The sequence below is a fragment of the Salmo trutta genome, chromosome 36 (assembly GCF_901001165.1).
Source record: "Salmo trutta chromosome 36, fSalTru1.1, whole genome shotgun sequence".
In the NCBI taxonomy this organism is placed as follows: Eukaryota; Metazoa; Chordata; class Actinopteri; order Salmoniformes; family Salmonidae; genus Salmo; species Salmo trutta.
Window position 1 is genome coordinate 27,549,514 of NC_042992.1, and position 24,508 is coordinate 27,574,021.

At 44.2% G+C, this 24,508-nt stretch overlaps 1 protein-coding gene across 1 annotated transcript in view; it reads right to left on the reverse strand.

Annotated features, from left to right (window-relative positions):
* Positions 1-23,449, reverse strand: part of LOC115175767 (partitioning defective 6 homolog gamma) — a 43,251-nt gene extending 19,802 nt beyond the window's left edge. Inside the window, exons 1-2 of the mRNA XM_029735250.1 lie at positions 23,050-23,449; positions 18,640-18,862 (exon numbers count right to left, since the gene is read on the reverse strand). Coding sequence (XP_029591110.1) covers positions 18,640-18,862; positions 23,050-23,124 — 298 coding nt within the window. The 5' untranslated portion in view covers positions 23,125-23,449. The remainder of the gene's footprint in view (positions 1-18,639; positions 18,863-23,049) is intronic.
* Between the last annotated feature and the right edge of the window lie 1,059 nt (positions 23,450-24,508).

Consider the following 24,508-nt stretch of genomic DNA (forward strand, 5'->3'; position numbering starts at 1 on the left):
TGCTGAGCTGGCCTGATTGGCCGACAGCCCACATGTTTGTAGAGGGGCCGTCTCCTCCATCATCTCTCTCTCCCTCCCTGCGTCTGTCTGCTGTCAGTTATTGGGCTGCAGTCACAAAGCCAATAAGAGAGAACTAAAAATCAGACCACATGCCCTCTATGAGCAAAGGACCACAGAGAGGTATGGGGGTTGTTTATATTAGGTAAACAAGGGACGGGATTAGGCCTAACCTATTGAAATTGCTTTCCTCAAAAAATGTTTTTTCTGCAATATGAGGTAAGGCATCATAGTTAAAAAAAATAATAATTAAGTTCATGCTCAGGTATGTAGCCTGCCTGCATGTCCCAGCTCAGCCAATATCATTTTGTGATTGACAGCTCTCCTGATCCTCTGCAGCCAATCAAACACGCCACTGTCAGTTAACATTGACCAAACGCCTCACTGGTCCTGGTGGGGTGGTGGATGTTAGATTTAAGAGGGAGGTGGGGGGGGACGGCACGGCAGGCTCTCTCACTGTTTTACATGATGACCTATATCTGCCTCTTCTCTGAACACATTCTCAACTCAGATGAATTGTTCCTTTATTCCCCCTCAGCAGATTCAGCAAACCCCAACCGCCGCCGCCAAACATCGACTGTGGACTGGAAGTCCTACTACAGCCAGAAGAGTGTTGCATGTTAGCCTGTTCATATTTCATCTACACAAAGCACCATTTGGAGATCAGAGAATCAGAATTGAAACATGCTGTCGCCATGGGGATGAGAATAAAGCAGATGAACATTCCCCCTCCCACCCTAAACATGAAAGCCACAAAATAATGTCACATTCAGTGTGGTTGTTTCACAGGGGGATTGACAGACTACTTAAACAAGAGTCAAACACCCTGCAGAACACAAGTCACAACTGAGCCTTTCTAGGAAAAACATGTCAACGTTTACATGACGTGCAAATATAAAACCACAGACATTGAGTGATGCCCTCGTGTGCCCACCGAACCGCTGCATCGGGGCTACTTGTGTTAGTTCACTGAGGGGGAGGAGGGGGAAAGAGGCTGTAGCGAGAGTTTGGCCAGAGCAGAGAGCCTGTCTCTTGGTTGGGTTCCACAAGACAGACAGACGACACACAGACGCAGCAGCTGGCTGGGCTTTATCAGGCAAAGTGAATTTGGGACCATGCAGAGATAGTTTTTTGCTTCAATGATGAACTTATGACCGAGGTCAAAAGGTCATGGACTAGATAATGACTGCCGCCAACATTTCCGCAGGGTGGCTGATCTCGTGGATGAAGATCTGATGGCTTTCAGGCGACGGGATTTGTGGATCCATACATGCTAGGTAGTGGGCAATACTGCAACCAAATAGGAGAGAACCAAGTACAAAAAAACAACAAAAAAAAGCTCTTCCTAGAGCAATTATGGTTCTTCTAAATCAGTGGTTCTTAACCTTGTTGGAGGTACTGACCCCCACCAGTTTCATATGCGCATTCACCGAACCCTTCTTAACTGGAAAAATAAAATTCAAAACATAGGTATATATTTTACTGGTGCACAAAATGAACTGTGCATCAACATCAGTGTTCAAAGAACAAAACCATTAGAACATGATTTTCACACAAAAACAAAAACATAATAATGAATATTTACTGCAAATCAGCGTGACTTGCTGTTGCCTTTCAGAGACCAGTTCAGAAATGCGCGGCTTCACCTTGGCAAGTGCCACTCATGTCATTTTCGCAACAAAGTCTGTTCCTTTTCTTCGTTTTTATGTCCAGCATCCTCGAAAAGGATTGCTCGAAAAGATATGTTGTAACAAACGGTATGAAAATCTCCAGAGCTTTCTTAGCAATAACAGGGTACGTTACCATTTGTTGACACCAAAACGTTGAGAGCGTTGTTGTTCTGAAGAGTTGCTGTTGAACCTGGCTCTGCTGAATTTCAATGATTTCATCGAGGTATTCATCATTGACATCTGTTGTCTCAACACTAAACGTGAACGGCTGTCTCACCCATGCTGGATATGACTCTCTTGTAGGGAAGTATCCGTCGAGAGACTTTACAAGCTCATCTAAGTGCGTGGCAATTGCTTGCTTCAGTTCCGCGGGTACAGAAATGTCTCCGATTCCAGATACATCTTCGATCTTACTTACACAGTCGTCCAGCAGGGGAAAGTTTGCGAAGTTATCGTTCTCTGTTCGTCGTTTCCATAACGGTAGCTTTTTTTGAAAAGCCTTCAGGTTTTCTTCCGCTTCGATGATGTTGACTCCACCGCCCTGCATCTGTTGATTGAGATGATTGAGAGCTGCGAAGATATCAGCCATGTACGCTAAAATGAGAATGAACTCAGAATTTTAAGCAATCTGCATGACGATGTTGGTGCTCTTGCAAAAACAGGGCTAATTCCACACGCACGGCAAAAACACGATTCAGCACCTGTCCCCGGGATAACCACCGAACGTTAGAATGGTACAGAAGTACCTCGAATTCAGAGCCCATTTCTTTACACAGCTCACTGAAGATGCGGTGCCTCAGAGCACTATTTCGCACATAGTTCACGCATTCCACTACCATTTTTTATACTTCTGCCAGTTTTGGAGGCAAGGTTTTTGTTGCCAACGCATGCCTGTGCAGAATACAATGCGTAACAATGATGTGTGGTGCATCGGCTTTCACTAGCGCACCAAAACCAGACTTTCTTCCCAGCATGACTGGAGCTCCGTCCGAACAAACTGCAGAAACCATATCCCACGAAAGATTGTTGTCTTTGAAGAAGTCATCCACAAGTTTCTTCACATCGGCTGCCTTAGTTGTTGTCGTAAGAGGCTTACAAAATAAAAAAATCTTCCTTTATCACGTCGTCTTTCACATAGCGCACAAATACAGCAAGCTGGCTTAGATTGGAAACGTCTGTGGTCTCGTCGAGTTGAAGGCTGAATTTTGCCGGACTTGAAATCAGATCTGCAACTACTTGAGCCAAGATGTCTTTGCTCATGTCCTCTATTCTGTCGCTTAATGGTGTCATTTGAAAGAGGAGTTTGGGATAACTTAACTTCAGCCGCTTTTCCCAGCATGATATTCGCCATCTTCAACACAGCTGGTTTTATGAGTGTTTCACCAATGGTGTGTGGTTTGCCCTGCTTTGCGATCAGGTAAGCAACTTCGTACGATGCTGTGAGGATCGGTTTGTTGATGGGTACAAAGCCGAGAACAGGCAGAGTAGCCTTTTCATCGAATCTGGCTCTCTTCACCTTGAATTCAGCGAGCGTTGTGTTCTTGTATTGTCCATCTCCATGCAGCTTAAGGAAGTGTTCTCTTAGTTTTGCCGGTGCTAGACTAGAATTGCTCAACTTGGCATTGCAAATCATGCAGTTAGGACGCTGACTCTCATCACGTTCCGTTATACATGTGAATCCATATTGTACATATTCGTCCGACCACTTTCTTTTTTTGCTCGACATAGTTAGTATGAAGGGATTAAAATATTAAGAAAGAAATCACACGACGTACCATCACGACAGTCACAATTCGACTACTGAGCGCGCCAAATTCCCTGCAGCACAGATAGGCCAAGCGATGTTGCGTGATCACCTGCAGCCAATGATGGCCAAGCGGGGCGTGTCATCACGAATCATATGAGTCGGGTGTGTGTCTTGACCTCCGCCGAACCCCTGAGACTGACTCACCGAACCCCTGGGGTTCGATCGAACCCAGGTCAAGAACCACTGTTCTAAATACTTGTGTCACGGTCCGTACTTCATCGGGGGTGTTTACAGTTAGGACTACGTGGACAAAGACACATTTCTGCTTTGGACCTGTTTGTAACATGGCTTCCCAGATAGACCAGTGTTTAAGGTGGTGAGTAGCTGAGGAGGAGAGGCCCTCCTTAGTAATTATGGAGTCCAGAAATAAAACAGTGGCAGAGGCGGCAGTGGTGATGTTCAGAACACAACGTTCCCTGCACCGCTCCATTCACTCCCTTTTCTCGCGGCTCAACCCCATGTGCTCACAAGCGGCTGGGACTATTAAAGCACCCAGAAAGCGTAGCACATGTAGCCGTGTTGCCTGAGAGGGAGAGATGGGGCTGATTATGACTACTACAGAACTCTACTCTCTGATCCCTGGTCATCAACCACCACAACTCTACAGGGGACAGAGTTTTGAATGTTTATGGCATTCCAGAATTGTTTCGAGATACAAAATAAGTGTATTATGTGAAAGACAAGAAACTGCTAAAAGTAAAAGTTAACCTTACCATAAATGTATGAGAGTAAAACTCTCAAAAATAAATAAACAATTCATTTTTATTATTTTATGTGAGTGAACTACACTGACCAAAAATATAGACCAAAAATATAGACACAACGTGTAATGTGTTGGTCCCATGTTTCATGAGCTGAAATAAGATTCTAGAAAATGTTACAGTATTTCTCTCAAATTTTGTGCACAAATTTGTTTACATCCCTGTAAGTGAGCATTTCTCCTTTGCCAAGACAATCCATACACCTGGCAGATGTGACATATCAAGAAGCTGATTAAAGAGCATGCTCATTACACAGGTGCACCTTATGCTGGGGACAATAAAAGGCCACTTAAATGTGCAGTTGTCACACAACACAATGCCACATGTCTCAAGTTGAGGGCTCATGCAATTGGCATGCTGACTGCAGGAATGTCCACCAGAGCTTTTACCAGAGAATTGACTGTTAATTTCTCTACCATAAGCCGCCTCCGTCTTTTTAGAGAATTTGTCAGTACGTCCCACCGGCCTAACAACTGCAGACCAAATATATGCCGTAGTGTGGGCGAGCTTTTCGCTGATGTCAACGTTGTGAACAGAGTGCCCCATGGTGGCAGTGGGGTTATGGGTAGGCTACAGACAACAAACACAATTGCATTTTATCGATGGCAATTTGAGCGCACAGATACTGTGACAAGATCCTAAGGCCCATTGTCGTGCCATTCATTTGCCACCATCACCTCATGTTTCAGCATGATAATGCACAGCCCCATGTAGCAAGGATCTGTACACAATTCCTGGAAGCTGAAAATGTCACAGTTCTTCCATGGCCCGCATACTCATCCGTTGAGCACGTTTGGGATGCTCTGGATCGATGTATACGACAGCGTGTTCCAGTTCCCGCTAATATCCAGCAACTTCGCACAGCCATTGAAGAGTAGTGGGATAACATTCCATAGGCCATAATCAACAGCCCGATCAACTCTATAGGAAGGAGATGTGTCGCGCTGCATGAGGCAAATGGTGGTCACACCAGATACTAACTGGTTTTCTGATCCACACACCTACCTTTTAAAAAAAATTTTTAAGGCCAACAGATGCATATCTGTATTCCCAGTCATGTGAAATCCAGATTAGGGCCTAATTTATTTTCAATTGACTGATTTCCTTATATGAACTGTAACTCAGTAAAATGTTGCATTTATATTTTTGTTCAGTGTCGAATAAAGGATGCCGTTTCAGCACTCGACAGGAGACGGGGCATGTCCCGCCCAATCTCAGTGAATGCAGCGAGGCTTTAAAACAAGGTAACCTATTTCCTTCTCAAAGGGCATCATAATTCCCAACACAAGCATGCACTGGTGTTCACTGCTGTGACACACACATGCACACACACCCCCCACATGTCTGGCCCTGTCCTACATTAGATCAGTAATTAGAGGAACTAGAGAGAGATGGTTTCTGGTTTGCATAGAGACACTGCCTGCTCCCAACCCTAACCTCTCCTCAAACAGCCTGCAGACATAAAGTAGGCTAAATAGTTCCCTCCCCCAGCACCCACAATTAACCTCTTCCAGGGTCCCGCCCAGCACAGGGATAGTTCTCTCCAAAACCACATGAGACTGGGTTGGGTCCAAATTTCACTAAACACCGCCTGGCTGGGACTATAAATAACGATAGCCTTGCACTAGGCTAAACCTCCCCTCCTTTACCTGGTCTAAAAACACACTCAAGGTTCAGGCTGCTGCAGGAATGGGCTGGGCAGACAGATGTATTTATTAGAATCACAACAGGTCATGTCAGCTGACATGCAGTGGTACAGACACAGACTCCGATCATGTCGGAGAGAAACTCACACAGGAACCATGGCAGTGTGTCTGGAAACTTAAGTTGTGGGGGCCGACTCAGCCGAGGCCTTTTCAAGGCAGGTCGTAAAGCAAAATGAAGCAAGGCGAGGGAAAAAACCCATGACGTTTAGAGTTTAATTAAAGGGAACAGACTCTTCCTCCACTCTAGTTTAGAGAGAGGATGGAAAGAGGTGTGTGTGTGATCTCTAGAGCAGACAGAGGAGACCAGGAAGGAGGGATCCAAGGATGGGGAGATTCATAAAAGGAAAGAGTGCAGATTACTCTCCTCCCCTCTCCTCCCAACCATCCTCCCCTCCCCTCTCCTCCCAACCATCCTCCCCTCTCCTCTCAACCATCCTCCCCTCTCCTCCCAACCATCCTCCCCTCTCCTCCCAACCATCCTCCCCTCTCCTCCCAACCATCCTCCCCTCTCCTCCCAACCATCCTCCCCTCTCCTCTCCTCTCCTCCCAACCATCCTCCCCTCTCCTCCCAACCATCCTGCCCTCTCCTCCCAACCATCCTCCCCTCTCCTCCCAACCATCCTCCCCTCCCAACCATCCTCCCCTCCCAACCATCCTCCCCTCTCCTCCCAACCATCCTCCCCTCTCCTCCCAACCATCCTCCCCTCTCCTCCCAACCATCCTCCCCTCTCCTCCCAACCATCCTCCGCTCCTGTGAAGCTCCTGAACAACAAGCTGCTGTGTTATTGCCATGATCGTATACTGACTCCACAAACAACCACTAAACTACAAATACCACCAAACACCAAGACACAAACAGGGGAAGTCATGGAAAAAGCTTGCTTGGGTAAACTAAACTACTGTATCTGGAAGAGCGGGTGGTGTGGCATGACTGACACCCAAACAAGTGGGTTCATTTAGGGCCCATCTAAAAACTGTTCATAATAGTCCTGCTTCAACAGAACAGGCAGCCTGAGGCAGACAGAGGGCCAGCCCCAATCAGGCATGGTGCTAACCCTTCATGCTGCTCCTAGCAAGCAGCCACAGCTCCATCACACTCCAACTACTGCACTCTCTGTGAGGACCACAGGAGGAAACGACCACACACACACACACACACACACACACACACACACCACTTTTAACTGCTCTGGTCAGGCCAGCATACCACCGTAGTGTTGATACACTTGGCATGGTCCAGGAACACACACAGGACAGCCTACTACGGGAAGCAGGCAGGATAACCAAATATACTGCAGAGGGAAGCCAAACACAGACCGGCCAGCCAGGCCAATCATCCCCCTTCAAAACAACTGCTGTAACAACCTACAGGAAGGCAGAAACTATTTCTATGAACAGCATGTAGGTGTGTTCAGCCAGCCAGTGTCCCCCCTCTCTGGGAGTTAATGGTCCAGCATAGTGCTGCTCAGGCCGTCTCCTCTCTGGATATGACTGGGATTACCAATGACCCAGACAGGGCTGTCTGATGTCTGACTGAGGAATAACAGAACCACAGCAGACTGGACTAGCCTAAACCTGCAGACGCCTTTCTCTCCCTTTCAGGTTCTCCCTCTTTCAGACTTTCTCTGAACTGTCCTTCTGTCAGCTTCAGCACTTTCACCAGAGTGAGAGGAAAGAAACCCCACACTGGGGAGCGGAGTGGTGGAAGTGGAGGGGCAGAGGGGTTACTGACAGCTGGTTCTCTTCCTCCCCTTTCAAGAGCCTGTCTGCTTGTCCAGAGCAACATGTGGACCGGCACATACATTTCCCGTTTCATAACCACAGAACCAGGCGTTTATCCCTGAAATCTGAGCAAGAGATGGACAATAAGACAAGTCAACAGCACAGTTAATGCATTCCCATGGCCGATAATACAAGGGACGCTGCAGTCCTCTGACCAGGCAGCATGAAGGTTGTATACTGACATAAGGCCAGGAGAGGAGAAAGGAATTCTTGCATGAATAAATATTACATTAAAACTAAAATCAGACATCTAATCCGATCTCAGCACGGGAGTGACATCCCTAAGCCTGCTCTGCTGTCACTGTTCTGACTGGGGGGGGGATAAAGGGCTGACGCTAAATTACTCTACACCCTGGTTTAAAATGCTCAGGGGACACAGCTTTTTACACAACACTGGTGGAGAGGTGAAACATCTGCCATGCGGGTCTCTCTTCAGGAGGAGACTGCAGTGCAATGGGAGTGGTAACACAAAGTGTTCCTGTTCCAGGGGGGAGTTCTTAGAAGCCCTGTGGTAATGAGGAGTCTGGGTGAACCAGATGTTCAGCCGGTACCCCGTGGCTGGCTGCTGTGGTGGTAGACAAACACAAACAACACCCAGCGTACATAGGAGGGATGCAATGACAGACTAATAGTGCAGCGAAGCTACAGGCAAGTCGGTCGGGATGTTTTGTAAGTTGCAGCCAGTGACTATTAGTCACATACTTAAGAAACATTTCACAGAAGATTAACTTTGGATACAACTCAAATCTAAAATGGCAATACTGATGAAAGTTCTATGTCGTTATGACTTGGACTCAATTAGATATCAGACTATTTGTCAGTTGGGGCTTTCTCTACGTCGCGACACAGTCCGCAGTCTGGGCTCAGCTTTCTGTAGGGACTTCAGAATTGACTGTCTGGCTCTCTTCAATACTCTGGTGTGGAGTCACATCCTCTCTGGGGAATTAACTTATACGTACTGGAGAGGGTTGTTTGTTTCAATGCTTAGTAAAGCACCACCCCACTTTGTTTAGTAACGACAGAAATACAACAAAGCAGCCGGTTCACTATATAATCAGTCCAGTCCAGACAGCGCCCCACGGCAGGGTTCTGTTGCAGTGTGAATGACATTCCTCTATTCAGACCATGCCAAGTTTTATTCCTCAACAGATTTATACTTCGAATAGTCTACAATTACAATAACACTTTCCCTGAACGTCTGTTGTGAAAACAACTTGATTCCAAGTCAAAGCAGTAAAAACAATAATACCAATTTGTTCACTATGATCCTTGCCAAATTAAGTGAAACTAAGAGACAAACTTGGACAAAGCTGTTTCCTTCTGACAGTCGTTCCTGTGGGTTTATACTGAGTAACAGAGCCACTGTTTTGGCTAACACAATTACCTGTCCTCTAGTTGTCACAGGTGAGGTTCCAGAAGGTTATTGAGGTTATGTACACATAACACCACATGTTTAAACAGGCCACATTGCGACGACCTTGGCCTAAATCACCCACCTCCTCGCTCCCAACTTCCCAGTATTTATTTCAACTGGGGGTTTTTGCGAAAGAGGGGCTGTCGTCGCCTGTTTAAAGTTTAGTCGGTGTTCGGCGCTGGCATTGTCTTCAAAAACAACATTCCCCCCAAAACTAAAGTGTGAAAAAAGAAGTAATGTATTTTGCTTGGTTAAAGGCAGGAAGTCTGCTACATTAGTGTAGTTGAAGGTAGGATTCTGATGGAGCACATTCAACATTACATTTTCTAACTCTACATGACTGTTTGTTTTAATTAATTACGTGCACTGGGGGAGGATTCAGGTACATCAAACAAGCAGTGCTTTCAACCAGAAAAAACAACAGTTGGCTGTACCTGAAAATTGAGGTTAATGAATCCCCCTAAGGTAAACTTATGTTGACTGTGTGGCACCCCAGTAAGATCTAAGTGAAATGCGTTCCTAATTTCTGCCTATGGGCACTTCCATCTGAAAGGACCCATGAGCACCAACATGAGAAGTTCATAGGAGCATGTCGAATTGGGTGTCAAATGAAAGCGAAGTCTATATTTTGGGGAAATTAAGGCACAAATACATTTAAGCATTTTCCATCTTAAAAAAATGTGGCATTAGTAAAGGCTTTGATTTCTGGATAAGTCTTAAAAAAAGCTATGTGTAATTCCACGGTTACAGAATTGCTCTGACACTCAGATTTCTCCTTTAAAATTTATGCCAAACAAATACCTGAGGGAGACTTTACCGTAATTCTGTGACAAGTTTTCATCTGCACAGTTTTTCCATTAAAATTTGTTTTTATAAATGTTGGTGGAAATTGTTACAAGTAGTCCTTGTGCATAGAGTTGTATGGTTTGTTAAACTTTGAAATCAATGGTTTTTGTTTGGCATACATTTAAGTGAAAGAACTGAGTCAATGCGTAATTCCATTACCGTGGAATTGTCCCAACACAAAACAATAAAAACCCATCTATGCTTTGCTTGTATACCAGTGGTTGGCAACAGGTGGCCCATGTGCCAAAACTGGCCCACGGGTGATTTTTATTTTGGTCCCCAAAAAATATCAACAGTTTAAATTCAGGAAATCTGTTCAAGTATTCACACAAATAAAAAAAACTAGATGTGATCGTGTCTATATGTAATCAAGGTACAGTGCCTTCAGAAAGTATTCATACCCCTTGTCTTTTTCCACATTTTGTTTGAATATAAAAATGGATTGAGATTTTGTCACTGGCCTACACACACACACACACACACACACACACACAATACCCCATAATGTCAAAGAGGAATTATGTTTTTCCAAAATTTTACAAATGAATAGAAAATGAAAATCTGAAATGTCTTGAATAAAACAGTACTAAACCCTTTGTTATGGCAAGCTGAAATAAGTTCAGAATTAAACATTTCCATAACAAGCCACATAAGTTGCATGGACAGTGTGTGCAACAATAGTGTTGAACATGAATTTTGAATGACTCTCTCATATCTGTACTCCACAGATAATTGTAAGGTCCCTCAGTTGAGTGGTGAATTTCAAACAGATTCAACCAAAGACTAGGGAGCTTTTCCAATGGCTCGCAAAGAAAGAATGGCATCTATTGGTATATGGGTAAAAATTTAAAAACAGACATTGAATATCCCTTTGAGCAAGGTGAAGTTATTAATTACACTTTGAATGGTGTATCAATACACCCAGTTACTACAAAGATACAGGCATCCTTCCTAACTCATGAGGCCAATGGTGACTTTAAAACAGTTACATAGTTTAATGGCTGTGATAGGATGGATCAATAACATTGTAGTTACTTCACAATACTAACCTAAATGACATTGAAAAGGAAGCCTGTACTGAATAAAAATACTACAAAACATGCATTCTGTTTGCAACAAGGAACTAAAGTAATACTGCAAAAAATATGGCAAAGCAATTAAGTTTTTGTCCTGCATACAACATGTTATGTTTGGGTCAAAATCAATACAACACATTACTGAGTACCACTCTTCATATTTTCATCAACTGTGGTGACTTCATCATGTTATGGGTATGCTTGTAATCGTTAAGGACTGGGGAGTTTCAGGATAAAACAGAAACAGAATGGAGCTAAGCACAGGCAAAATCCTAGAGGAAAACCTGGTTCAGTCTGCTTTCCAACAGACACTGGGAGATTAATTCAATTTTTCAGCAGGACAATAACCTAAAACACAAGGCTAAATCTACACTGGAGCTTACCAAGAAGACATTGAATGTTCTTGAGTGGCCGAGTTACAGTTTGGACTTAAATCCGTTTGAAAATCTGCTTGAAAATCTATGGCTAAATCTGAAAATGGTTGTCTAGCAATGATCAACAACCAATTTGACAACACTTGACGAATTTTGAAAAGAATAAATGGGCAAATGTTGCACAATTCAGGTGTGAAAAGCTTAGACTTACCCAGAAAGACTCACAGCTGTAATCACCGTCAAAAATGATTCTAACATGTATTGACTGAGGAGGTTGAATACTTATCTAATGAACATAGTGTTTTGTTTTAATGTTATAATTTCTCTTCCACTTGGACATTAAGAGTATTTTGTGTAGATCATTGACAAAAAGTGACAATTAAATTCATTTTAATCTCACTTTCCAACACAACAAAATGTGGAAAAGGTCAAGGGGTGTGAATATTTCCTGAAGGAACTGTATGAAATTGTTATTTTCAAATAACATTTGTTTTTGGCCTTAGTTCTGGTCAATTTGCAGTGTACAAATTATTCTAATTATGTTCCGGCCCCCAGACAATTCCCTCTGAAAAAGAAATTCTTAAAAAAAAAAAAGAATTCAGCCTGCAGCTGAATCTATTGCCTACCCCTGACAAAAACCATGTGTGCCAGTTATTTCATTCTGTATTTATAATGCAATTAGAATCAATTTCAATGAAAAGTTACAATTCACATGTTGAACCTTTATAACCCTATGCAGCCATTATCATCAGCTTGGGCTACATTAGAAGTTGTCAGGCCAGAGCTGGTCTAAAGACTAAAGCCTGTGACCCTATATGACCCTCTTCAAAAGCAATGCACGATATAGTGAATAGGGTGACATTTCAGACCCAACCTAAAGCTCCACCACTGCAGTGCCATGGAGGCCACACAAAGCTGGCCCACTACAGCTCTCTGACCCAGAGCTAATGTGAGTGACCAGCAGGGCCCCATGCCTGGACAGCTACAATCACACCCACACATTGTCTCAGGCAGGGAGTCTGAATACAGGCCTGCTTTCCACAAACTATTTTTCCTCTGTCCTTATACTCCTGTTGCATCTTCCCCAGCTCCCGAACTGTAACAGTCATACACTAGAATAGAATGTTCCAGAGTTCCCCACTGTCTCTGCTCTATACGTCTACAGGACAGTCCTAATACTGTTCTTCCTCCGTGACCAGATTACTAGTCGAGGCCACAGCTTCAGCATCTCGGCAGTTTATTGATCATTAGTTTGCAAAACAGACGTGGCTCCAGTAACAGGATGAGCTAGGAAATGACATCAGGGAATTATTCCAACTTCCTGGATCTCCCTGTTTTACAGGAAAATATTGTATAATAGCAGGTGGAGAAAGATCCTCAAGCCTCTCCCACTCAGTCTGAGTTGATCATCCTACCTCATAACTCACTGAACAATGGACAGCACAGGCAGGACGGGTGAAAGCCAGCTGCACCGATGCATGTGGCTACCGACTGATTCCTCTACACTAACGACAGGCCTTGTTACCGGTCAGAGAGAGAACATTGTAAATGCAGCAGCAAGGTTCCCACACTCATAGGGGGGTGGAGTTGGGAAAGGTAGTTGGGGGGAGAGTTCGAATTAAACCAGGAGGGGCCTCCTGAGTGCTGCAGCGGTTTAAGGGGAGGGTTTTGCCGACTGGGATGTCCTTGTCCCATCGCACTCTAGCGGCTCGTGGCGGGCCGGTCACAAGTTGTACTGTGTTTCCTCCGACACATTGGTGCGGCTGGCTTCCGGGTTAAGCGAGCAGTGTGTCAAGAAGCAGTGCGGCTTGGGAGGGTCGTGTTTCGGAGGACGCATGTCTCTCGACCGTCGCCTCTTCTGAGTCTGCACGGGAGTTTCAGCGATGGGACAAGACTAACTACCAATTAAATACCACGAAATTGGGGAGAGAAAGGGGTAAAAGTACCCCAAAAAATCTAATGTAAACCAGGAGGAAGTGGAACCTCTGCGGGGCTCTTCCAGGTTCAGTACCCCCCTGGACTCAGATTAGTCATTACCCAGAGATCTGAGGGTCTTCGTGGATCCCAGGAGGAGGGGTGATGTGCACCTGTGCAGCAGCACATCAATGGGTCCTTCTCATGGCAGAGGACCATGGAGGCGATGTAGTTATCCCCCTAACCTGGCCCTTGGGGCCTTGTCTGACTTTATGTCTACTCTGATTGGCTGGGTCAGATTTCATGTGGTGAGAGAGAAGTCTCTATAAACTGACAGGCAGTGAAGGGTTCTGGGCCGTTGTCAGGGAAATTAACCTGCTCTGTTCAGTCTTATAAACCGATTCCAGAGTTTCACTCAGAGGTGTGTTTTGCATAAATAATTTCCTCTCCAGCTTTCTCCAAGTATGAGGTCACACAAAACAGAGTGAAGAAGAATGTTTAAGACTGTTGCTGTTGTGAGCAGCATTGTTGTCTCTGAGGTTAAGGTCTAGTTAAGTATTTGTTCAGTCAGTCTGCAGGTCCAGATGACCCATACTGCATTAGAATAGGATAAGAGTGACCGAGTCGTGACTCTGAGTCAAACTAATGTCTCTGTGAGAGGCTCTGAGAGAGGCCTGTTCTAACTACTGACCGTCTCTGACAGAGGCCTGGATTGTTCTCCGGGTGGTCCGGAGACGCTTGGACAGCGTGACTGACGGGAAACCTGTGGTGCTTGTTAACACGGTGCTCCTGGTGCCCTGCTGGTAGGCTGGTACGACCCAGCGCTAGTCACCACAGGGACAATTTACTCACAGATACACAGGCAGGAATACACCTCAGTATGACTAGAAGTTAGTACAACAATGGCCTCAATACTAGAGGTTGACCGATTAATCGTAATGGCCGATTTCAAGTTTTCATAACAAATCGGTAATCGGTATTTTTGGCCACCGATTTGCCGATTTCTTTTTTCAGATTAAGAATGCTTTCTTATTTTCAATGACGGCCTAGGAACGAGGGTTAACTTCTTTGGGATAGGGGACAATATTTTCACGGCCGGATAAAAACCGTACACGATTTAATCTGGTTACTACTCCTGCTCAGAAACTAGAATATGCATATAATTAGTAGATTTGGATAGAAAACACTCCAAAGTTTCTAAAACTGTTTGAATGGTGTCTGTGAGTATAACAGAACTCATATGGCAGGCCAAAACATGAGAAGATTCCATGCAGGAAGTGCCCTGTCTGACAATTTGTTGTCCTTCTGTTACAGCTCTATCGAAATTACAGCATCTGTGCTGTAACGTGACACTTTCTAAGGCTTCCATTGGCTCTCTAAAGCCGCCAGAAAGTGGAATGGGGTGTCTGTTGTCTCTGGGCAAAGTATAGGAGCAGAGTTTGTAAGTGGTCAGCCTGGGGACAGTGAGACTGGAGATGCGCGTTCACGAGAACTCCCCATGTTTTTCTTTCTCTTTGAATGAATACAACGCTGCCCGGTTGGAATATTATCTATATTTTATGAGAAAAATAGCATAAAAATTGATTTTAAACAGCGTTTCACATGCTTCTAAGTACGGTAATGGAATATTTGACATTTTTTGTCACGAAAAGCGCTCGCGCGTTACCCTTCGGATAGTGACCTGAACGCATGAACAAAAACGGAGGTATTTGGATATAACTATGGATTATTTGGAACCAAAACAACATTTGTTGTTGAAGTAGAAGTCCTGGGAGTGCATTCTGACGAAGAACAGCAAAGGTAATCCAATTTTTCTAATAGTAATTCTGAGTTTAGGTGACCCCGAAGTTGGCGGATGTCAAAATAGCTAGCCGTGATGGCCGAGGTATGTACTCAGAATATTGCATTATGTGCTTTAGCCGAAAAGCTATTTTAAAATCGGACATAGTGATTGCATTAAGGAGGTCTGTATCTATAATTCTAGCCTTCCCTGTAGCTCAGTTGGTAGAGCATGGTGTTTGCAACGCCAGGGTTGTGGGTTCGATTCCCACGGGGGGCCAGCACAGAAAAAAAATGTATGAAATGTATGCATTCACTACTGTAAGTCGCTCTGGATAAGAGCGTCTGCTAAATGACTAAAAAATGTGAAGAAAAAAATAATTCTCAAAATAATTGTTATGTATTTTGTCAACGTTTATCATGAGTAATTTAGTAAATTCACCGGAAGTTTTCGGTGGGTATGCTAGTTCTGAACATCACATGCTAATGTAAAAAGCTGGTTTTTGATATAAATATGAACTTGATTGTTATTCAATACATGCATGTATTGAATCAATGTCCTAGGAGTGTCATCTGATGAAGATCATCAAAGGTTAGTGCTGCATTTAGCTGTGGTTTGGGTTTATGTGACATATATGCTTGCTTGGAAAATGGCTGTGTGATTATTTGTGTCTATGTACTCTCCTAACATAATCTAATGTTTTGCTTTCGCTGTAAAGTCTTTTTGAAATCGGACAATGTGGTTAAATTAACGAGAGTCTTATCTTTAAAATGGTGTAAAATAGTTGAGAAAATTGAATTGTGGTATTTTAGTTAGTTTTGTATTTCGCGCCGTGCGATGCTGTTGGCTAGGGGTTCCACAGGCAGAACGGGGTTCCGCTAGCGGAACGTCTGTCCTCAACAGGTTAACTGCCTTGTTCAGGGGGGATTCGTTTTTGCAACCTTCTGGTTACCAGTCCAACGCTCTAACCACCTGCCTTACATTGCACTCCACGAGGAGCCTGCATGGCAGGCTGACTACCTGTTACGCGAGGGCAGCAAGAAGCCAAGGTAAGTTGCTAGCTAGCATTAAATGTATCTTATAAAAGAACTATCAATCTTAACATAAACACTAGTTAACTACACATGGTTGATGATATTACTAGTTTATCTAACGTGTCCTGCGTTGCATATAATCGATGCGGTGCCTGTTAATTTCTCATCGATCACAGCCTACTTCGACAAACGGGTGATGATTTAACAAGCGCAACAAGCACTGTCGTTGCACCAATGTACCTAACCATAAACATCAATGCCTTTCTTTAAAATCAATACACAAGTATATATTTTTAAACCTGCATATTTAGTTAATATTGCCTGCTAACATGAAATTGTGTCACTGCTCGTGTTCATTGCCTGGCTCATTGCGAACTAATTTGCCAGAATTTTACGTAATTATGACATACCATTGACGGTTGTGCAATGTAACAGGAATATTTAGACTTAGGGATGCCACCCGTTAGATAAAATATGGACCGGTTCCGTATTTCACTTAAAGAAAAAACGTTTGGTTTTTGAGATGATATGGTCGAATACGGAAACTATTAATGACCTAAGGCTCGTATTTCTGTGTGTTTATTATATTATAATTAAGTCTATGATTTGATAGAGCAGTCTGACTGAGCGGTGGTAAGCATTCATTCAAACAGCACCTTCGTGCGTTTTGCCAGCAGCTTTCGCAATGCATTGCGCTGTTTATGACTTCAAGCCTGTCAACTCCCAAGATTAGGCTGGTGTAACCGATGTGAAATGGCTAGCTAGTTAGCCGGGTGCGCGCTAATAGCGTTTCAAACGTCACTCGCTCTGAGACTTGGAGTAGTTGTTCCGCTTGCTCTACATGGGTAACGCTGCTTCGAGGGTGGCTGTTGTCGATGTGTTCCTGGTTCGAGCCCAGGTAGGAGCGAGGAGAGGGACAGAAGCTATACTGTTACACTGGCAATACTAAAGTGCCTATAAGAACATCCAATAGTCAAAGGTATATGAAATACAAATCGTATAGAGAGAAATAGTCCTATAATTCCTATAATAACTACAACCTAAAACTTCTTACCTGGGAATATTGAAGGCTCATGTTAAAAGGAACCACCAGCTTTCATATGTTCCCATGTTCTGAGCAAGGCACTTAAACGTTAGCTTTCTTACATGGCACATATTGCACTTTTACTTTCTTCTCCAACACTTTGTTTTTGCATTATTTAAACCAAATTGAACATGTTTCATTATTTATTTGAGGCTAAATAGATTTTATTTATGTATTATATTAAGTTACAAATAAGTGTTCATTCAGTATTGTTGTAATTGTCATTATTACAAATAAATAAATAAAAAATATATATAATAATAATTTTTATTTATTTTTTTTATAAAAAAAAAAATAACGGTCGACCTCTACTCAACACACAGCACCTGAATGTTAACTCATCCCCAAAGAAACAACAGAGCAAAATACCCTAAATACTACTCATGCTTACACCATGAGTTATAATGCAATAAGTTCCCTTACCCTGCCGCTCACATATGAATACTTCACCATCTTTACTTAACTCTTCAAAACACCCAATAAAACCTTCATTCTTTATTTAGGAGAGGCTGTGTATAATCTTCCTGTGGCTTCTTCATTCTGTATAAAATTATAGACTACTGGAGAGGCATCATTTCAACAGACAAATCCTTTGTGTCAGCAATGTGCTATGATAACACCCCGCTTTGTTCAGCCTCTTGTATTACAATCAGTGGGAGTATTGTCATAACACGGACTGTAGCAGTATGTAGTGAGACAGCACACCAGGAAACACAACACAGCCAATGACGTGAACATTCCACTGAGGATTTCACATGAAACATGAATGATGGAGTCACTTGTATGCTGGGGCCGGCTGCAGTGGGCTCCCCATGCCTGGTATACAGGGGGAAGCAGCCTCCGCATGCCTTGTGTATACGGGGGGGGTGGGCTCCCATTCAGTGTTTGGGAGTGTTGCATTTGGATGAGCAGCACTCAGCTCAGACCTACACAGTGAGGAACCTCTCATTCAAGCGGGGCTTTTGTTCTCAGTAATGTCTGGTATGTCAGCACACTGGCTCCCATCGACTTCTTTCTATTGGCTGCATTCGCCTGCAAGCATTTCACTTTAAGATAGCACACAGGACTAAACCCCCCCTCCCCCCCACACACACGCGCACACACACACACACACACACACACACACACACACACACACACACACACACACACACACACACGGCCAGCAGTACAGGACAGCCACCTCTCCAGTGTGAGGCAGACAAAAGGATCCCGACAGCTAGTGGTGAGAAATCAGACCGTATTCATTGCATAACCACTGACGACGTAAAAGAAAACAGTTGTCGCTGATAGAGGAAAGTGTACCATACAGGTCTAGTCTATCTCCTCCTCACCTTGTCTCTGTATGAAGACTCGGAGCAGCGGGTGGGCCGTAGACACCGCCTTACAGAAGTTGTCGTCGTTGTTGATTGGCAGCAGGTCTCCGTGGATGTCAGCGTAGCCAATCATGACCTCCATGTTGGAGATGCGGTGAACGTGCATGATGAGCTTATAGAAGTCCTCGAACTTCCCCGGTTTGACACGGTCCACGGAGAACCGCCGGAACTCTGCTCCATACTGCAGGGACAACACATAGGGATGACTTAGCAAGAGTGGCTATGGGTGACAGAGCACAGCACTGAACCCCGATTGAGACTCAAGTAGAAGGTCGGCTCAATCTAATCGATCTGGCCTATAAACTCATAGGAAGACATAAATAAACCTCGGTGGAAAAGAGTCCTAAAAAGCGAAGCAATCACAGTGTCACAAGACTGAGGGATGTAACATGTAAGGGGGACATTTTCAGGACACTTAACATACAGCAAGTATGAAGAGAAGTGATTTACAACGGATTCACATTGGAGAACAATCTACCACTAAGGTTATATGACGTTCTGAATTGAATTGGCAGAGTGCCAATTCTGTTTTGTCTGACAGACACAATATTCATTCAGGACATCTGAACAACATGATACTGACCTTCACAGACAGTCTAACCAATATAAAACTGTGTACACAATGTAACAAGTGACGACTCGGCTAAAAACAGAGCCAGATTGCTACAATGTGACTGCTACGCCCAGGTCTTTGATTTATCCCACTGAAGCAACAGAGGGAAGTGGAGGTTTAGGCTTGTCTCAAATGCACCCTTTCCCCTATATAGTCCACTACTGTTGACCAAGGTCCCAGGTCAAATGTAGTGCACTTGCACTATATAGGGAGCAGGGTGCCATTTGGGGAACAGACTTCAAAAATGGAACAATGCAGGTGAATGAGACAGCAGTAAACCGGCCTATCTGGATGAGATGACGCGAACACAGTTGACGTCAGAACAAAATTTTACACTGTCTTTGTCTGAGCAATATTATATGGACAAACTGACTGCGTGCACACACACACACACACACACACACCATGTTTGCTCAGACAGGATGCCTAGAGGCGTGATTGTCTGTACTGGCGTGTCATTGTGTGTGTGTGTGTGTGTGTGTGTGTGTGTGTGTGTGTGTGTGTGTGTGTGTGTGTGTGTGTGTGTGTGTGTGTGTGTATGACTGGACCACCACGGAGAGCAGCTGGGTTGACCTAGGGGTCACAGCTGTGGTCATGTGACTGACACGGCCAGTAGAAACTCTAGTACTGTATGCGTGGGCACTGGGCCTGCATAACAAGCTAGGCTTTGTCTCTGACAATAGCACTGTCACATTACAACCTCAGTCATTTGTGAATGGTGGCGCGATGTGCTGCACTCTGCGATGGTCCGGTAATTATTTGCTCAGAGACCAAGGTCTGAATGGCAGTTTGTCCTAGAGGGAGGTCTGGGTTAGACTGCTGGGAGACCTTTGTTAGACTGGGCCTGTCATGAAGGCTGCCATTACAATGTGAAATACCATCGGAGCATGTTGCTACGCCAGGTGTGCCATCCAACTCATACTGATGCCAAACACAAATAAACACACACACAGGCAAAGTCGCATATGAGCACACACTAAAATAAATCGGCAACTGAGCCTTCCATTAAGCAATAAGTGATGAGTTTGTGACAGACTGTTCTCTCTCCGCTTCTGGGCTAATGAGGTCTTGTGGGAAAAACTCCTAAAATGACAGTTATGAAAAATATAAAATCAAATGGATTCAAAAACAGAACTCTAGAAGTGCTAGATATGTTAGTCGTTGAAAGTAGGTCGTCACCTTATTCCCCCCCATTTTTGTAGGTTACTGTGTCATCCATGTGACTGAGCTGTTAAAACAGCCTGTGTATTAAAACTGAAAAGGCCCTAAAGGGGCCAGCTACAAGTCTAGACAAGGCCATGAGCTAAATCTGAATCTAAACCTGAAGTAATACATCACACTAACAAAGAACCCCCCCACAGCAGAACGTCAGCGGGTCCAGACAGGTACAGACTACACTGCTCAAACATTAGGCCAACACACTGACTGACATGGAGGCTAGTCTAAGCTCGCCAACGGCTTCAGTCTTATCACGTTCCTCCCGTGTGACAGTTAGTCTACCCTGCTCGGCTAACCTGTGGACAGTTTTGCATGGAGATGAAAATGCCAGTGGTTGAGAGATGAACCATGATGGGTGAGGGAGGGAGGGAAGAGGGTGAGGTAGATTCTGTCGGGTGAGAAAAGACATGCTAACGGTATCATCTTACACCTCTGCAGATAACACCTGATGCAGAGACAAACCAGCCCGCTGCAACACAGCTGTCCTTTGAGAAGCCCTGTTGTTCTAGTCTGTTCTGTTGCAGTCTGGGGTTAACAGAAACAGAACGATTCCCCTGAGAACAGGTTCTCATCCTGGGTCAGTGAGAAGCAGGAACTAAAACCCTTTATGACATCCCCAGGAGACGGATACCGACTCACTCCATCAGGTAGTGGTGCCTGGGTGATGTAACACTCCCAACAGGCATGAATAGAGTGGTGATGGTGAGTATGGATGTTGTGTCACTAGAGGACACTGGCTGACTCACCATCACTACTACAGACAGTTCTGTGATGACACGTTTAGTCCTGCCCAACCTAGCCCATCCCACTAGGGCTCTCGATGACACATTTCTCCTAAAGTTTCCCCCTCAACCTGTCCGAGGTTGTGTTTTAAAACACAACACCCAAAAACAAAAAACAGCTTGATCCTTAATGGGTTCCCAGGAGAGAGAGCCCAGAAGGGGGGGGGGGGGGGCTAACTCTCTCCTAGGGCTCCTGAAACAGGGCCTCCTTTCACCACAGACAGAGAGACAGTGGGTCAGCAGCATTCCAGCCCTGGTATGAATTAGAGTGAGGCTGAATACTAACTCTGAATTAGGCTGAATACTCACTCAGCCCTCTGAGACAATGGAGGGGCTTGGCTCTGCAGCAGGCATGGTGCCATGATGCACTTCACCAAGGAGAGCCTTGAGCCTTCATCAAAACACAGCCAGCCACAAATTCCAATACTGCACAACAAAAATTATACAACGTGCCTAAGTGGGCAGGCTGTGAACGACACCTGCAAATGCACTAGACTCCAGTTCCATCTTAAACCTTGCTTATACGAGAGGAGGATAGGGAGGAATGATGGAGGAACCTGAACAACATATCATAGGAGTAAAAGAACACACTATCAGTACAATATCTTGACATGTCAGGATGGAGGAAAGGCAAGACATGGGCCAGTAGTTTAGAGATCTAGTATCTGAACTTATCTATTTCCCTCAAACAGTTTCAACAGCACCTTTTCATCTTATCACCAGTCTGTCTGTCTGTTGGTAGGCAGGCAGACAGGCAGGCAGACAGGCAGGCAGGCAGGCAGGCAGGCAGGCAGGCAGGCAGGCAGGCAGATAGATACTCCAGTCTTAGAGTGATGTTTACAGTGTGAGGGGAAGAGGTAGCTTCACATAGAGTCAGACCCCCACCAGGTCAAGAGATCCTTGTCCTAATAACTAAAACACTAAATGTCTCAGGTTTCTGGCATTGCTGCTGGAAGTATTTTGGGGCTGGAGTTGCAGATGGCTATATCGGTCCACTAATACAAGACTATTAAAGCCCAGTACACTATCTTTGTGAATACTTCACACACACGTTTCTGGCCCAAATCGATAGATGACTAGATTGTTGTTTTGCAACAATGAGAACAGATTTGTTAAAATAACTGAATCAATTGATCTTAGGACTTGTATTGGAATGTTATTTGTTTGAGAAAGCACAGCTATGATATATATTGTAAGGTCGGTCGGTGTATTGCCGTGGTGCTATTGAAATCCACACGCTGTCAGTGTCAACTAGGTTACTTAGTAGCAACAACAACAAAAAGTCTAGTTTCAGAAAGTATCCATGTCTTGACTCTACTTACTCTCTTGCAAATTAACAGGAGTCTTTCGTTCTAATAATTAACACGTTTAAAAAAGGACTTTCCTCATTGCAAAACCAGTTTTTCTAGAAAATCGTGACAGTAGTGAAAAATCCTGCTGCCATGGCATAAGGATTTACATGATTAGTCCTTAGGGTTTTTTTCCCTAGAAGTTGCCTTGTGAAAACCAGTTTACAACCAATTGTTCATTTAGACAACTGGCTTAATTGTTGAGAGTGCAAGTTCCCATAGCATGTGCCAGGTCAAATCTAGACAAGTAGTTGTATGGTCTGCAGTCTCCACCACCCCCCGAGTCCCTTTTGCCGCAAACCCCATTCCAGAGTATGTGAAGTAGTTTAGCCTAATTTAGCCTAATTTGAGAAAAAATGCCACGATGGTGTCTAAATGGGTGCATTCGATAGGGTAGTCTGCTTACCTTGCTTTTCACTTCAACCGCGATGCAGTCCAAGTATTGCAGGGAAGATTGGGATTTATTTAAACTCCGATTCATTTTTGGGGTTCGAATAAAAGTTGACGCGCTCGCCCACAGAAAAGGGGCTGTTTGGTTCTATGTCCAGTCGCCAAACCCCCTTAGTCCCACGTCGTTTAGACAGCAAAGCGGATCTACAGTTTAACTTTAGTTATTTGACTACCTCGTTATTTGACTACCTTGTGTGCTGTGGTCCGCGACGCATTGGAGAAACTCTAGGGCGAAAATAAAAAACAAGAAGAGAACAAATCGGCGCGTTTGACTTGGGGGAGTGAGTTTTCAGATGACATCACCGAGCTCCTCCATGAATGTTTTCAGCGTTCAACCCTCCCAAAACACCAGTCCTCCGAGACGCCAGGGACGCGAGGCCAGCACAGTGTATAGAAATCCATAAAAATACTGTCAATGAGAAAAAAAACAATCTCATTATTATTATGCAATAATGGCCGAGGAGGTGTGGCAAACGTTGGAAACCACTTTATAATAGCAATAAGGCACCTCAGGTGTTTGTGGTATATGGCAAATATAGCATGGCTAAGGCTGTTCTTAGCAGGATGCAATGTGGAGTCCGCCATTAGCAGTGGAATATTGGCCATATACCGCAAACCCTTGAGGTGCCATACTGCTAATATAAACTGGTTACCAACGTAATTAGAACAGTAAAAAGTCATGTTTTGTCATACCCATGGTATATCAGCCAATCCGCATTCAGGGACGAGTTGCATCATCCCTAAGAACAGCTCTTAGCCCTCGTACAATGGCCATATACCCCCCAGGCCTTATTGCTTAAATATACCAGGGCTATGATGTAAAAATACTAGTTTACTGTTCTATTTATGTTGGTAATCGGTTTATAATAGCAATAAGGCGCATTGTGGGTTTGTGGTATATGGACAATATACCATGACTAAGGGCTGCGTACAGGCACTTTCACTCGGGCCTAGTATTTTCAAACTATTCAATCTGACTGAGAGCAATCTCTGACAATAACCTAGTTTATAAATCATGCAGCATTCACTTACTGAATAATACAAACTGGTTTACATCCCTTTGTCCTGTTTCCTCTCTAGAAATAATTTATAGATGTAAACTTAGTAGAGATCCATACAATAAGCCAAGAAAGACACCAAGTTATTCAGGGCCAGCCATGAGGTTTGAGAAGCAACATGGTCATGGTGTTTGTGTGTTTATTTCATTTATTTAACTAGGCAAGTCCGTTAAAAACAAATTCTTATTTTAAATGATGGCCTACCCGGCCAAAACCCTAACAACACTGGGCCAATTGTGCCCCACCCTATGGGACTCCCAAACACACATGGTTGTGATACAGCCTGGAATCGAACCAGGGTCTGTAGTGACATCTCTAGCACTGAGATGCTGTGCCTTAGACCACTGCGCCACACGG